This window comes from Thunnus thynnus, chromosome 2 (genome assembly GCF_963924715.1).
Source record: "Thunnus thynnus chromosome 2, fThuThy2.1, whole genome shotgun sequence".
NCBI classification, from domain to species: domain Eukaryota; kingdom Metazoa; phylum Chordata; class Actinopteri; order Scombriformes; family Scombridae; genus Thunnus; species Thunnus thynnus.
In genome coordinates this window covers 17168398-17184973 of record NC_089518.1, presented here as the reverse complement: position 1 = coordinate 17184973, position 16576 = coordinate 17168398, and the positions used below count along the sequence as shown (strand labels likewise).

The 16576-nt window shown below is 39.0% G+C and overlaps 2 protein-coding genes across 6 annotated transcripts in view; both read right to left on the bottom strand.

Moving 5' to 3' along the window:
• trpm3 (transient receptor potential cation channel, subfamily M, member 3) overlaps positions 1 to 1554 on the bottom strand; it is a 149948-nt gene extending 148394 nt beyond the window's left edge. For all 5 annotated transcript variants that reach the window (XR_010931055.1, XM_067607102.1, XM_067607114.1 and 2 more), the window contains exons 1-2: positions 1438 to 1554; positions 1089 to 1168 (exon numbers count right to left, since the gene is read on the bottom strand). The gene's annotated coding sequence lies outside the window, so the exon portion shown is untranslated. The remainder of the gene's footprint in view (positions 1 to 1088; positions 1169 to 1437) is intronic.
• Positions 1555 to 4289: 2735 nt separating this feature from the next.
• The window catches only part of cemip2 (cell migration inducing hyaluronidase 2), a 29633-nt gene continuing 17346 nt past the window's right edge, over positions 4290 to 16576 (bottom strand). The window contains exons 12-24 of the mRNA XM_067607091.1: positions 15791 to 15879; positions 12155 to 12286; positions 11620 to 11655; positions 11275 to 11430; positions 9489 to 9666; positions 8475 to 8690; positions 8143 to 8345; positions 7672 to 7854; positions 7201 to 7420; positions 6947 to 7048; positions 6682 to 6827; positions 6385 to 6491; positions 4290 to 6272 (exon numbers count right to left, since the gene is read on the bottom strand). Of these exons, the coding sequence (XP_067463192.1) occupies positions 6073 to 6272; positions 6385 to 6491; positions 6682 to 6827; positions 6947 to 7048; positions 7201 to 7420; positions 7672 to 7854; positions 8143 to 8345; positions 8475 to 8690; positions 9489 to 9666; positions 11275 to 11430; positions 11620 to 11655; positions 12155 to 12286; positions 15791 to 15879 (1968 nt within the window). The 3' untranslated portion in view covers positions 4290 to 6072. The remainder of the gene's footprint in view (positions 6273 to 6384; positions 6492 to 6681; positions 6828 to 6946; positions 7049 to 7200; positions 7421 to 7671; positions 7855 to 8142; positions 8346 to 8474; positions 8691 to 9488; positions 9667 to 11274; positions 11431 to 11619; positions 11656 to 12154; positions 12287 to 15790; positions 15880 to 16576) is intronic.

Below are 16576 nucleotides of genomic sequence, written 5' to 3'. Positions count from 1 at the left end.
TGCTGAGAAACATAGCAAAGCTCAGGCCTATTGTGTCTCAAGTGGAGATGGAAATGAAAATTCATGTTTTTATATCGTCACGCCTTGACAACCGTAACTCCCTTTTCACCTGCCTCAGCAAAACATCCCTGGATCGTTTACAAGTGGTCCAAAATGCTGCTGCTAAACTGTTGACCAGGTCTCATGTGACACCGATTCTGAATGCTCTTCACTGGCTCCCCATCAAATTCAGAATCCAATTCAAAGTTCTCGTGATTACCTATAGAGCTCTATTTAATTGTTTTTATTGTGTTTTATGTCTATATGTATGTTTATGCTTTATTTCTTCTGTGAAGCACTTTATGACGTCTCAAAAGGTGCTATATACATAAAGTTACTTACTTGCTTACTTCATTTTCATGCAAACATGCACATTGCACACACTTCCACTAATCTAAGGCAGGCAGGAAGCTATTCTTTCTGTCAGTGGTCATGTCAGTTTCTGCGACAGGTGAATACCACTTTGAATATAAATTGGCTCTGGGACTTAAAGAGGCAAGAGATGTACATACATGTGGCCAAGGTGCCTCTACTAACTAGATGCTCATGCCGTCTGTCATACAAAGACAAAATGCAGCAACTGCATAATTAGTCAACATTTATTATCCCCTCCAGGCTTGGAGGGGATAATAAATGTAAATATAACACTGTGCAGACATGCATGCAACATTCTGCACACAGTGGAATTCACTATTTGATGCAAGACTGACACCCTCTATAAGGCCATCTTTACAGTCTAAATGTTAATTTAATGGTAAAATTCTTGGATGGAAGGTTTTGCTAACATTAATGAATAACTTAAAATAAATATAACTTAAATACACATTATCCTCTTCAACTAAAATAAATTAACATTATCATCTATGGAATGATCAGCAGCAGATTTTTGAACTAAGTATACATACCAACTCAGTATACTGACAATTCTTATCATTGAAAAGAATTTAATCATTTTTCTGTTTTTTTCATGATAACAAAATAAAAAGAAAATCCCACAGACCCCCTGCGATTATACCAACTGACATGTAATTCAACACAATGCTGCTCACCTCCTCCTTCACGTGGGAGTGGGGCTGGTTCAGTGGTGGGGGAGACTGGGCTGCCGAGCCTGAAGCTGCATCTGTTGGGCCTGGCACCAGACAGGAGCAGGGACAGCTTATTTAGTATGAACAGCTTGCTAAATGTTTTTACTGCATTGATTAATGTCGGCTTAAATGTAAACACTCGGAACTTAATAACTCTATGAAGTTATTAAGTAACTAATGGTAGGGGAGCAAAAGCAGGCTCTTTCACTATGGACTAAGCTAACAGGTTAATTTCCACCACTCACGGACTACAACACCTTTCTTTGTGAAAAATCGGGTGACTACCTGTCGCCCTTTCTCTCTCTTGTCTTACTTTTCTTTCTTTTTGTTTTTGGAAGTCATATTTTTCTTTAGGAAGCTGGGCCATGACGCCCCACCATCACTCCTCACTCGCAATTCACAGCTAGCTAACATCGTTCACACCTGAAAAAGCGACTTTTGTTTTTTCAGCAGTCCTCGCCATTTTACGACATGCGTTGCAACATATCAAACGGCATTTCTGGCAATTAGCTAGAAACAAGCATAGAAACAAGGCCATGGTACAGCCCCGTTTTGGTCTTGTCCTGTCTCAAAAACTGACCATCCATAGAAGTTTGGTGTTATCTTGAACTGGAGCATCTGCAGATTAATTTCATACACGACATGTTATGATGCATTGATACAAGATGAATAAATCCTCGTTTTTGTTATCTTTGCCGCCATTTTGATTGTACACACCTAGTGGAGATCTGCGCTCTGCTGAATGCGCTTTTCTAGTTTTATTTTAAAATATTTTTTATGCTACATAAATGTATAATTTCAAAGACTACAAGACTTACTACAAAATAAAGCCAAATAGTCAAAGCAAGAGAGCTTAGCTATCTCGCCAGCTAGCCAAATTTAAATTTACTTACTGAAATTGTTTTTTCTTGCCATAATCATCCCTCCCGTTCATACTGACCATTAGAAGATTCCTTCATAATGCACTTACAATGTAAGTGATGGGAGACAAAATCCACAGTCCTCCCTCTGTGCAAAACTGTATTTACAGGTTTATCTGAAGCTAATATGAAGCTTCAGCAGTCCAAATAAATCAAATCAAGTAGATATCTTTCAACATTAGTCTTTTTGGTGCCAAGGTCCCTCTTATTGTTACCACAGCTCAACAAGGAAACACTGTCTGAGGAAACATGAAGAGGGAATTTGATGTTAAAAAGACTGTAAATGTGGCAGATATCCACTTGATATGACTAACTCAGACTGCTGAAGCCTCATGTAAGCTTCAGATAAACCTTTAAATGCATTTTTGCACAAAATGACTGTGTGGACACACTGTGGATTTTGGCCCCCATCACTTACATTGAAGCACATTTGAAGGGGATCTTTTAATAGCCAGTATCAACAGGAGTAATGATTACAGCGAGGAAAACCTCTTTTAGTGTTCTTATGGGCACCAGACTGTTGTTTTAAGACAGACATGAAAAGTTGTGACCCTATCCTTTGACACTAAACTTTTGTTTTTTCTCAATTGTTACTGATGTTACTGAGTAACTGTTGTTACCAATCTCTGCATTGGTAAGGCAGCTTTATCTCCTGTTTCTCTTTTTCTACAATTTCTTTCTGTTCTTTGTCTCTTCTGTCTCATTTAACCTTAAAAAGAGAGGTTAGAAGGCAGAAAAATCCCAGGAGTAGTTAGTGTTAAAAACAATAAAAGAACAGATACTGTAGTTACTGATGTACTATAACGTAGAACGTGTGTTGCTATAGCTGTACTCTCATTGAAACAATATACAGTATATTGCCAAAGGCGACCGCCCGCCCACACTCCAACGCACACACACACACACACACACACACACACACACACAGCGTCATATTTTTAGCCTTGGCATTTCTCTAATTGTATTTGCACAGTTCAAAAGCCTGTGTATTACATAATTAAAACTCAGCTGTAAAGACACACGTCCATGTGACAGAAACACAATCATCAATGTTTTTTTTTTTCTTTTTAAGAGCATAAATATTACTGAAAACATTTCAGCAATGGTAGATGTGAGGGAAATGTTGTAACGGTCTGTCCTGATGTGAGCATTTGAATGTGTCCAGGCCAACCTAAAAAAACAAACAAACAAAAAAACAGGGACCTGCAGAGACCATCAGTGAAAGACAATGAAAAAGATGCAGTGCAATCCAACCATTGTCTTTTTTTTTTCTTTATGATGCCTGGGAGTCAGATGATACTGTCCTCATGTGAATCATTTTACTGGCAAACTGAGTCGCATCTTCTCCAGAATAGTGTGAAGTTTGTGGGAACACTCAGTCTTCATTGGCCCTTTTATAGACAAGAAGATTCACTATCTGAGCCATATGGTGGTCTGTGGTCTGTGAGGATTGCACCATGTGTCTTTATGCAGTGACAGTTTTTATATCATCTTCTTGTCGAAGATTTTCATACACAAGCACACAGAAATGATGTTTCTCAACAGCAGTAGTATGCCGTGTTTTTATCTAATAAGGCCTGTGCCTGAATTCATACATTATTTATCCAGTAACCTGCAGTTTGTACCTTGTGGTTCGTTGTCACACGAACTGTTGACTTTGAGACAAGTTGCCCCTTGTGGATAATGAATTCATAATTTTCATCCATAATTAATCGTAGTAAAAGCCTATGTTCCTTCCCATCTTGCTACTATAGAAATCTTACATCTCATACTTTACATATTTGATAGAATATGTTAACTGTGATTTCCAGAGGCTCATTGAAACTCTGTAATATCCCTCTTGCCACTTCCCATGTTGGTGAATGATGTGGTGAAATAAACGGTGATGGTTATTTTGTAAATCTAAAGTCACTTTAGCTGGAAAAACATTTGTATCATTAGATCAGGAATTACACACTAAATATTTTTTGACATCTTTCAGACACTATTCCTACTCCACTATCACTTACATACAAATTAATTGTATTGATTTCATTTTCTGACATTATTCATTTAAGAATAACATTTAATTTCACAGTTCAAGGCAGGAATTCCTCAAAAATACTAGGCTGCCCCCAAGTGGTGAAGTTACTGAGGTGAAGAGCAAACACGCTGAATACGAGGTATCATTTGCATTTGTCAGACCTGTCGCCTGAGATCGATACTCACCTTTAGCTACTGATGTAAGACAGTGAAGACGTAGAAGTTTATCACAAAGCATAAATGTTTATTTAATTGGCAATTTCATAACAAATGCCAAGTTTCCATATTGAAAGAACTGACTTCAATTTTTCCATTATTTGACAAAAAACAAACACACAGTAAATTGACAACCTGTTTGACATGTCCATTACATGTACAGTTTGAGTTATAACATTGAACACTATTTACAAAGCTCACGTCTAATTAAAAAAAAAAAAAAAAAAAAAAATTAGGAACTCTCTGGTTGTGCATTTTCAAAGCATCAATTGAACAAAAGGCAAGGTTCGGAAACATTTCTCTCTCTCGTTCTTTTGCTCTTTTTAACAGTAGAGTGGTTAAAAGGCAACAAGGTAAATGTCTTCTCTCTATCTCACATGGTCAGTCATACACTCACACAGTCGCACACACACAGTCACAGACAGGTACTTATCATTGCTCAGTGGGGGAGCCCTGCTCACATCCAAACACCCTTTAAAAAGATTATATACTGTAAGTATCAACATAAAGCCTTACAGCTAGAATATGATCTGTATGCATTTTGTTGCTAACTACTGTATAGCCAGGGTGCCACCTCTAAAAATGCACCCTGGCATCATATCTCAACATATTGTTTTGGCAATAATGCACATGAAAAGATCATGTATGAGGCAGATGAAAGGTTAAACATTCAATTTTGTTTAAGAAAAAAAAAGAAAAAAAAAAAAAGAAAAGTAATCTACAGTATATGTATATCTGTGCTGTACATGTGGCCAGCACTTGAGACACCATCACTGTGAAGAGATAAATAAACATATGAGAGATAAAAGATCCAGTAAATCCAGGTAGGAATCCATATAAAGGTGCTTAAAGTATTTTTTTTTGTACAGCTGCACGATGATCAGAGGAGGTTTTCCAGTTAAAGATTCAGTTGTTACAGACATCAACTAAAAATATGTGTGTGTGTGTGTGGAAAAAGATTAATGGGCTACATACTGTCTCCAGATGTGATTAAATTATCTCTTTAATGCTATTTTTTGTATGTCACAGCTACGCAAATCCAATAAGGCAAGATTTAATTCACTGCAAACTATTATGTCTATATGACTCTTTAAATACTAATATGAATATGGCTTGGTTTAAAAATTATAGGTGTTTTGCAATAAATAACGGTAACAGCTTACATATCTAACTGGCTCCTGGCTCTGTTTTAGTACACTACACATTTTGGCTAAATATAGCTGTTTAATTCTCAGATGCAATGACATTTATTTTCATTATTTCCCTTTGACCTGAGCACATCCAATCCATCTCGTTTCATTTTCAGTTCCAATTGAACATGGTCTCATTTTTCAGGGACAATGCAATTTATTTCCATAATTTCCTTCTGGCCTGTTTGTAACTATTGTTGTGTTGTGTTTTCATTTATGACATAATAAATAATAATAGATGTTAATGGGTGCTTTGGATTTGTTTTGACTGTTGTCCAAGATAAACCATAAAGTTATTGCAAAGCTCCGTTTGATCATTTTTGCTGATAAGGCAAGTTGTGTCTTTAAAAAGGAAAGTGCATTGACTCAACGGCCCCAAGGCATACTTACACATACACACGCAGACACACAAACTAAATCACAAAAATACTCACCCCCACTCATAATAAAATACCTTCTCTCCGCTTGAAACTGGTAAACATCTTTGCCATTGTTAATAAATTAAAGGTTCAGCAGTTCACATTCATCAGCTGGTTGTGTGTGTTTGTGTATCTGTGTGCAAGAGTGTTTTGGGTAGGTAAGTTGTATAGTTCACATTGGTCATTGTAGTCCCGTGGCTTTTTTTAGCAGCTCCAGGTCTTTGCGTGTTTTAGCTGCATGTGGCGAACAGCTGTATACTTCCAGACCAAGTGGCAGGTAGCGCTCCTGCAGCCCCAGGAACTCATCATCGTGCCCGGCTTGGAGCGAGACCCACGGAGGGGGTGAAGAACTGCCCTGGAATCCCCAGAGTGCTAGACTCTCTGTGGTAAGAGACAGCAGTCAAAGTGTATGAGAAAAGGAGACACTGCCCTGACAGATATGTAGTAACAAGAGAGACAAAGGCGGGAATCAATTTGTGAGGGTGCCACTAACCTTTACTGCGCAGATCAGCAACTTTGGCCACACCAAAGGAGACCAGATATGGTGCCACATCAGTTAGGCCTTCTGGCTGACCTCGTGTTGCCATGAGCACTATAGACCTGTTCAGGAAAACAAACAAATCTGTAAATTAAACAAGAATCTGCATCATTCTGCTATACTGTGCTCTTGGCACAAAAAATAAATAAAATAAAAATGAAGATTTGTTGAAAAATGAAATAGGAAAGTTTCTATGTCCTTGTCACAAATGCAAGTGTGTTGCTGTGAGTCATCTTATTTTCCCTGGCTTACCTCTTTGGTATTCCAGTTTTTAGGTACTGTGCCATCTTGGTGTCCATTTTGGCAAATGAGGTTTTCTTGGTGACTTTCCCAGAGCAGGCATCCACAGACACCAGGAAATACCCGGGCTGAGAGAAGGGCATCGTCACCTCATTCACCTGGTATGGAACAGAAATAACAGAGGGGTCAGACAGGTAAAACCATTACCCAAAAATTCCAGTCACATGAAAACACAGTTTCTACAAGGAGAATTTGAATTGGAGCCTGGTATGCTCACAGTAATAAAGGAGATGTTGCTTCCTCTCTGTTGCTCTTTGCTGCTCAGAGACTTGATTTGTGTCTGGAGGTAGGACGTCCATGGCTCACTGGAAAACACAAGCTGAGACACAATACATACTGGTTACAAAGATCTGAAAAAGAGCTTAGAATCTCTACACCAGTAAGCAGGGGTGGCTTTTGCACACTGTATTATCAACTGCTGGACAGAAATTTTATTTACTGGTACAGCTATCTTTATGTAGCAACACAAACCTGTTTTGCTCCACAGCCTTTGCAGGGTTGTGTGTTGAGGGAAGGCATAGGCACCACTGCAGAGGGGGTCTTGGAGTACTTGGGGTACGCCTTGGCTGTACAGTTACAACTCTGTTTGGAGGTCGTGGTAGCCATGATTTTCACTCTTTCACAGCCTTTCACTGAGCAGTAGCTGTGACCGTCACGACTGTGCCGGGCCCGAAGGTAGAGCCACAACAACCTGGTGTGATGGCAGAAAAACAGGAAAAACAGGCAGAGTTAATAAACTTTAGGAAACCAGAGTAACAAACATTTCAGAAGGTTTGTAAGTCAGGGCAAACCAGGACCAGGAGTCACTCTGCTTTGTGTCAAAGTTCAAAGCTTAAGCCACTTCTGCTTTTGTGAGCATGCTGCAATATTTCCAAGTGTAATTATGTGTGTGAGGGGTAAAAGAAGAGGACTAACTAAGAGGACTGGAATGTGTTCACTCACCCAGTAGTTTGGTCAAAGAAGTATTTCCTCTCCATCGGTCTCTTTTCTAGCTCTGCGAGAGATGACACGGTGCCATAGTCTGTCATGTCATCAAAAGTGTTGCTTTGCCTATCGTTGATGTCAGCCATGATCTGAAATGTGCTGTCTGATGGGTAACAAAGTCCAACCAGCGCCCAGTCATCTCTGAGGGAGAGAAAGAAAGACATCTAATATCACACAAGGTTTCCCCAGGACCTTTCATAACTAAAACATTTAGAAATGTTATTACACTCTTAGGTTAGGCAAGATATTTCTCATGTTGCTAATACAAAACACAAAAACAGCACACAATGTAACTGAAGATGTGAATACATTCTGATATATTCTTGTTAAACTCAGTGATAAGTGATAGATATAAATAGATATAGATTTATCAGATATACCTTGACTTGCAGCAACCCTGCTTACACATAACTGGCTCTGATGACTCACTTGTCGAAGTTGATGAGCGAGAGGACGACCTCTCGGGGTGCAGGTCCGCTCCAGTGTAGCGTGTAGCTCTTGCTCATCATCAGGATGGGCTGGAACAGCGCCCCCTGGCTGTTGATCCCCCTCAGCACCAGAGGAGCCGTGGGGTATTCATCTCTGCTTATTGATAGACTGAGGTTGGGAGCTCCTTGGGTCTGGATGTACACCTGAAGGAGAAGCGGGTGCAGTTAAGTCAGGAAGAAGAAGAAGAGTGTAGGGTGATAAGGAAGCATTTTACAGTAGAGGGACAGCACGACTAAGGTGTAGAAGCTGACACGCCGTTTTCTCCACTGTACCTGAGAGTAGCGGCCACTACAGATCACTCCATTCCACTGGGACATGTTGACACAGCCAGGATGTTTGATCAGGAAGTTGTCTGCTCTGCCAACATAGGTGTCTTTATAGCCTGTCACTGACCCGTCCACATCATGGAAAATTGAGTTCTTGTCACCATCCAAGTCATTCTCTTCAAACCACTGCCCGGGGCGACCAAAGAACGTCCGCAGACCCACCTGAGGATGGTATACACAGAGTGCGTTGTGAATATCACCATACGAATTAAGAGATGCGTAAAGTAGTTAAGTGCAATAGGGATTTGTTAGTGTCAGGTTTAGGTAAGGCAGCACACTGTGCTATACAGCCACTAGAGGGTACCAGTGTTTTATTGTTTCTCCACAGTCCTGACTGTTATCTTCTCTCCTTCTATCCAACCACTGCTTCACATAAATGCTAACTTAGTGACTGAGTTGCAATCTTGTCAATATGAGAGGATGGTTGATGTTGAAGGGGGTGAAAACAAATAGGATGAAGCTGCCAGGCAGCTTAGGGAACCAAGAGGATGGACACATAAAGAGAGACAAAGAGAAAAGGACTACGATCACTAAAAAATTTGTCTTTCTAAGAAAGTTTTCACAATTGCTCTATTTTTAACAGCAGTGAACCTGCAGAGAAGAAAGATACAAAGTATGATGCAACAGAATCATAAAGAGGAAGGAAGAGAGAGAGCTGAGCAAAATGCAAGGTTAAAAAACAAACAAATCAGTCACATTTAGGAATTTTTTTTACCCTGAAATGTCACATGAATTCAAGTCATCTGGTCAAACAAGACAAAATATAGACAATATTAACTATATATAGTGCCTGAAACCATTCAGCACCCTATTGGACTGCTTAACAGGCTCCACATCAAACTACATTTTAATTTGCAGAAGTAATTGTAATATTGGAATAGTGCACATGAACACACTGAACTGTAAAATGTGCTTATGATGTCTCAAGTGAAGTTACATCAAACCTAAATGTGTACTAACAGTGGAGTGGAAGTTGAGCTGGGACAGGTTGTTTCGTGGGGTGAGCTGCCAGGTGTTCTTCAAGCTGAATCCCACTGCACTGGTGTAACGCTCTGGAGTGGGCATAAATCCACGGAACGTGCTCTGTGTGAGCCGCACCGGACCATCATAGATCTGGAAACCTCGGATTGGAAACGTCCTATAGTGGAGAAGGAGAAGAAATGGTCCATGATTGGGAAAGACATTTGACAGCAATAAATAAATGAGAAAGAGTACAGATGAGAAGAGAGAAGTAAAGAGAGTAAAGGGACCGTAATTCAAGTGGACAGCCTCTTTAGCCATGCACTGGCTAAAACCCAAAACTTTAAAGGAGTTTCAGAGAAATATGTTATTAAATCTCCAAAACGATTCAGCAAGCCCATGAGCTCACTATGGAGCAGACATGACATCTTCCATAAATCTTGGTCATACATCCTTGAGTCAATTTTACAGTTCCTCCCTAGTGACTCCAACTACGTTAACATTAGTAATGTAGACATTCTGCTTAATGTAGGACATGTGATAAATGGTACATTAACATAAATTTCATTCATATTTGAAAGAAATTTACAATAAGTAGACAAGTGAATTTATAATTAAGATAAGACTGTCACTCTCAGATAATAATCATATCTGCACCAATTCTCAGCATCACTTAATTTTTTTCCTGTTGAGGTTTTCATTAGTTTTTTTGTAACCCTCTGATGAAGAACCAGTGATAAAGTGTCACTTTCATTTGTTTTCATTATGTGGGTGTAACTAACAGTCACACAAATAAAAAATGTGTCTCATGTAATTGCTATTAATGAAACCTTTTAGGACCTGTGTTTTAATTAAATTATCAAATTACACATCCTTTCTCTCTGGCAAGAAAAAAAAAGTGTTGGCAGTCCTGGCAGTAACCACCATGACGACAGACTAACTGACTGAGCCAGATGTCACAGCGCGGTCAGGAAGCCTATAAAATGGTTGTAAAATTGTACACAGTGGTGATAATGGTCACAAACTGACATAAGCTGTAGTTCTTAAAACCAAAAAAGGCTGCTATTTGTCAGTCTCTTGTTTATGTTGCTCTCTCCTCTTGTATAAAAAAAATATTTATTATGAGACAAAAAGAAAGACAAACAGAGAGAGAACTGTAAGGAGACCCTGAGACAACAAACGTTCTGATAATGGAAGTCCAACTTAAGGCATTGACTTCAAGGCACATGCAGTGTCTAGTTTATCTATCAGTGAGAGCACTGTCAGATCTTCATATGTTCCCCTCCAAAGATGATGGAAAAAATCCAAATGATGTCAATGATAGAGCCAAGGGAGGGAAATTCAGTGGAAACACTGTCGGTGGGAACTGTGTGTCAGAAAAGCCTGATAACCCAAACAGAAAAAAAACATGCTTAAGTAATCAAAATGCTACAATGAGTAATCCCTTTCTACGAAACCACTGAAGTGTTGCCACCAGTTTTTCATAAGCTGCCTAAAATATCACTGGAGGGAAGTCAGTCAACACAGAACTTCCTTTCACAAGTCCACCTACTGCTTAAAGCAGCTGTAGCAGCCTCATGTGTCCATCTGTCCAACTACCTGATTGCTTTGCTGGTTCTCTCTTCCTTGTTTGTTTTTCCCAACATATTTTTCTTTGCCGACTCCTCTAACACCCTCCCCTGAAATTCCTGAGAAAACTCAGTTTGAGTTGGATTTTCCCCTAAATTCCTCACATTTATCCTTCCTCCCTTCATCAACTTACTCTTTCCTGTTTGCTCCCTCTCACCTGTTTCTAGGCAGCGTCCTCATCTTTGCATCAGTCCCTCCTAAGCCCCAGTATTTATTCTGTCCTCCATTGGTCCCTCTGTTTCGGCTTTCGCCCACAAAGAGAGACTGTGTCACCTCCTGGCTGGAGCCTTCATCCTTAGGGTAGCTGCCATCACTGCAAAATAAGAGGGCGATAAGGGTATAAAGATGTATAAAAATCATAATTCAAGTACACAGCATACAGCATATATCATATAGTGCGTGGTTCTTGGCTAGGTCATCTAGCGGGGAAAGAAGAAAAGCAAATATGGCTGAATAAAATCATTAGACTCATATGAGCAAAGTGATTTAGATAAGTACACACCTGGCAAAGGATAATCCTACTCCATTGTCTGCAAAGCTGCTCAGAGAGAGAAAAAAAATGTCTGTTATTGAAATACAATGAACCTACCCTGGTAACAAAGTGGTCAGAGAAGTTGACAGTATTTTGTTATCTAGCATTCAGGAAATTAATAAAACAGAAAAGAGGTGATCAAAGTACCTTTCAGATCTGATAATATATTAAAAATTATGCAAGGTAATTCACAAAAATATTGAATCGTCAATCCATCATTATGACTTAAAGATCTATGGAAATCAAGCCAATGTTGAACATAAAGTTGTGTCAAATGATAAGGGTGTAGAAAAGTACATTTCATCACAAACAGAGGATGATGTCTTCACAGGAAATTGGGCTGGACTTATATAATATTGCCAGCACAAATGTTCATCTTTCCAGTTAATGTTTCTATGATTACAACATCCTCTATATTTTTCATCAGAAACATCCCTGTTCACAGTTCCCTTGAAGACACTATAAGCTGGTTTCTGGTCAAATTGTAGCCGGTGAGCCGTCTCACCCTGAGTTCTGGATGACGATATCTCCACCCCGTATCCACGCTCCCAAGTCATTGTTCTTGAAGGAGATCAGTGTGTCAATGACTGCCGCCACCCGAGGACGGCTAGGGTCTGCATTCTGGTGTGGTCTGAATCTAAAAAACCCACATGACACACACACACACACACACACACACACGCACCAATGTCAAACTAATTTATTCCCCTAATTTCTCTGCACATGTGGTCCTCATGAAGGTTACTCTAGACAATACACACACAAACACATGCAAAATTGATTTAATAAATTTAACTTTTGGTGGCCTATGAATGACTTATAGAACCAATAATCATCATCTTATAAATCTGCATGCAAAAATAATTACAAGACATAAAGTTTAAAGCACCACAATTGGACCCTTGTGGCTGCAACGATCATTGCCTCCCATATTGTGTCCGACAGTTGCTTTGGAGAAGACACAGTGTCATTAAACAAAAGGGTTTACATCACTTGGGAGGGTGAATGTTCTTGGAATTTTGTATTGGTCATCTGCCATTTAGATTAAGAAATACATTCTGTACAAATTTGACATTGTGGCCTGAGTGATAAAGTTACACCACTGGTTGGCCAGCCCAGTGTTGGAGTTTCCCCATTGGCTGTTGCTCTTTCAAAATGAATTTGTGCAAACAGTTTCGATTATGTCCTCAGGGGGTGTTTTAAAAACATATACTATATTGTTATAAATAGCCTACATAGCCTGATATTGCTTTATGCAATTCATAAGTATGTATGTTGGGGAAAAATGGGGCCAGTTCAGATGAAAATTGCCAGGGTGGAATTTTGTTCCTAGTCCAACCCTGACTGGGACCACTACAGAAAATCGCAGATGGACATTTCATATCCGGGAATTTACATTACAGACACTACCACTGACTATCCCTGCAACAAATTGGCCACAATTTCACACACTGACTATACACAGTCCAGTCATATCCTTGGTTTTAACCTAGTCTTGTTTGTGATGTGTTTTATGCAAAAGAAATTGTGGCTTTGTTTTTTTTTGACTTGATGTTTCAGGTAAAGGCTATGTATTTACACTCTGAATACCATGAATATCCACAAAAGTCATGGATATCTGGCTGTCGGTTTGCAAAATAAGACAGAAGTGTTGGTCATGGAGAAGTTTTGACCTGTTGGTGACGCTACAAAAAAAAGGTCAGGGGATCAATCATAAGGATGTAGTAATATCTAATATGATATGAATGACAAGATGCAAAACTCTTGATTTTCTTTGAAAAAAAAATATTGTGGTCATCATGCAGATGACTTGAGAGATTAAAATGATGAAAGAATTTTGACTCTAGGCCTAGCCGTTTTCAAGATAACTGTGAAAATGTAAACTTGATTATTATAGTGTCACCTTGAGGTCAATGAATGTCATATGTGCCTGAGTAGTGGGTGAAATTTGCAACCCACCTGCCAATTGTTGGTGTTTCTAGGTCTTACATTTTTTTGTTGCAAAAACATTTTTAGCAGTGAAAAATAATAATATGAAGAAATTTTCACAGGGTCACGATAGGCAACCATCGACTTAATATGACCTCTATAAGCACTTGAGAACATACCACATGTATGAATTGCTACATTGTTGGCAGGTAGGACGTGGCCACCTGGGGATTCAAACCCTGGACCTTTGTATCCTCAGAAAATATGATTTACTGAGTGCACCAGTGGCGAGACATGGTTTCCTCACACCGTCTCACAAGTTGAGGCAATGACATCACTTGTGCAAGACTATTTGTCTATTTAACCTTAAAATGCTTAAAACAGTCAACATGTTGGTTATAAAAATCTGGAGGAAAAAAAAAAAAAAATCACATCATTCTGCTGGTTTCGACTGTATTGTCAAATACTTTGGTGAAGTTTGATCAAACATTCGGTGAAATAGAAAATGTTGTGCATACAATACTAATTAACACTGAATGTCACTGCGGACTCATCATTGGACATATCTGAACACTATTTAAAACACTTGATATATAGTATCCAAAGAATGTATGTGTCAGTTTCAGTAGCATTTGTGTGAAACTTGTGGAGATTTGATTTTAATTGATTTAGCATATTTTGAAAACTATAGCATGAGGGACTTCTGAATTGACCATAGGTTGCAGTGAGGCAAAGTTTTTTCACGCATCAGTGGATGTGCTGAAAAAATTTCTGCTCTCTAAGAACTACAGTGAAATTGAAATGATTTTTGGAAGTTTTGACTGCAATATTGATGAAAATGTGAATTTACACTTATTATATTATATTATATTCATACAATGGATTGAACATGATTGTAGAACGTGGAAAAAATTTCAATCAAATCTGGACAGCTAATTATAAGATATAAACTTTTTGCTTTTGTGGAGCCCCCTAGTGGCAGAATATCCCAGGATTGTGCAGCAAAGCTCAGACCTAGCATCCGAACACATGCACCCAGGTTGGTTACAATAGCTTCAACCAATTTTGATTTATGAGCGTTTATGTAAAATTTAACTTAAAGACACAGGTTTAAAAATGTGTCATTTTAAAACAATATGGAATATCAAAAACCCAAAAAACGACTTCGATGCCAATTGCCCGAAATTAGTAGGAGGAGTAGCGTAAAAACAGATTTGGATAAAATTCAAAATGGCAGAAAATCTATCTAGGCGCAAATGGGCATGGCTTATATAGATAGATTTGTCTGGACCCACAGAATCCAGGAATTCAGCGCCACCATCTGGCCAATCGGTATCTTTTTTTTTTGGTCTGAGTAGTGGGTGAGATTTCCAACTTTAGCTGTTACGATCTCTGAGACCCAGATACTTTTAGAACGCAAGAATAATAATAATCCTAACAAATACAATAGGGTTCTAGCAGCTTTGCTGCTTGGAGGCCTAAATATCCTCTTCCTTGTGTTTCCTACAATCACAGACACATCTCTCTCTCCCTCTCTCATGTAACATTAATACTTAGCACACATTTTAACATTTAAAATCCTCCCTCTCATGCAACCTCTGTAGACATACATACACTCACATACACACAGAGAGCGTGGCCAGCAGTCTCAGTGGACACATAAGATTTTTTCCGTCTACTTGAGGGCTGTATTTGGGTAGGGAGCTAAAGAGTGGAAACTATCTGTGAAGCCTTGTTTACTCTGTCAACACAAACCTGACAGACCCTCCACTAAGATGCAGCAGCACTGTAGTAATAAGGACATCCATCTATCCCAGTCAATGGCCATATCGTAGTAGATATATACTGTACAGTAGGGAACTATAAATCATTTAAATCACACACAGTTAGTGACAGTGGCATTAAATAAATACATTAGTAAGCCACAAATACCTTAATATTTACTTTCTGTAACTCTGTAGCGGTAAGTTTACATATGGTCACCCACCATAGACCCTCTAACCATGCACAGGCTTTGTGCTAAAAACATATGGACTAATCAGTTGTAAGTCTAACAACTCTAACAAGTCTACCAAGTCCAGCAATTCAAGAAAACATAAAAAACTCTTGAGAGCAAGTCATATTTCTTTGCACAGTATAAATGACTATATATTTCTCAAACTGAAAGCTGGCAGTAAAATACTAATAAACACGTTTGCACACAAATACACACCTGGCATTGTTATCTAGACAAAGGTATTCCCGGGGGTCTGCAGCGCTAGCATTGGTGGTCTTCACTCCTTTATCAATGAACAGCCCAGCCTGGAAAGGTGAAAGTGTGATTGCAGTAAAAGTTTTCTTTAAAACTATGGTTAGAGATCCAGTATGTGCCACAGGTCTATTTCTGTTGGATTGACATAAACAAGACTACTAGTATATTTTACAGTGTGGAACCTGAGGCATATAAACGGACTAAATTTAAATCCCGGGTTAGAGAATCAGTGTTGTACAGGAAACTGTAGAAAGTAAGGAAAGAGGTAAACAGAATTCCTGTGAATCATTTATGTGTATGAAAATGTTATGTATATTTACATACTTCATAACATATGGATTAGTTTGGTGTCGCTTAAAACTGAGCTGCAAAAATGAATTAAAGGAAAAATGTAATATGTCTGTCTGCGTGTGTGTGTGTATGTCTTGTGTATATGGAAACCTGTGCTCTGAGTTGGTCCTGTGGTATAAGCGAGGTATAGTCTTAAACCTTGGGGCTCCTTCCTCTATAAGAGAGCCTGCTGTGGTCAGACTGGACAAAGAACTTACAGTTCACCTACTCGACTTGTCATTACACAACAGAGGGCTATTGTAGAGCCCACTCGTGTGTGTGTGTGTATGTGTGTATATGCCTCTTCATGGCAAGAACCAAATGAGTAAGCTGAGAATTATGTGCAGTTCTTTAGTTATAAGTACTATATTTCTCTTGCTTGTATAAAACACAGATGCAGGAAGAGACAACACCGAG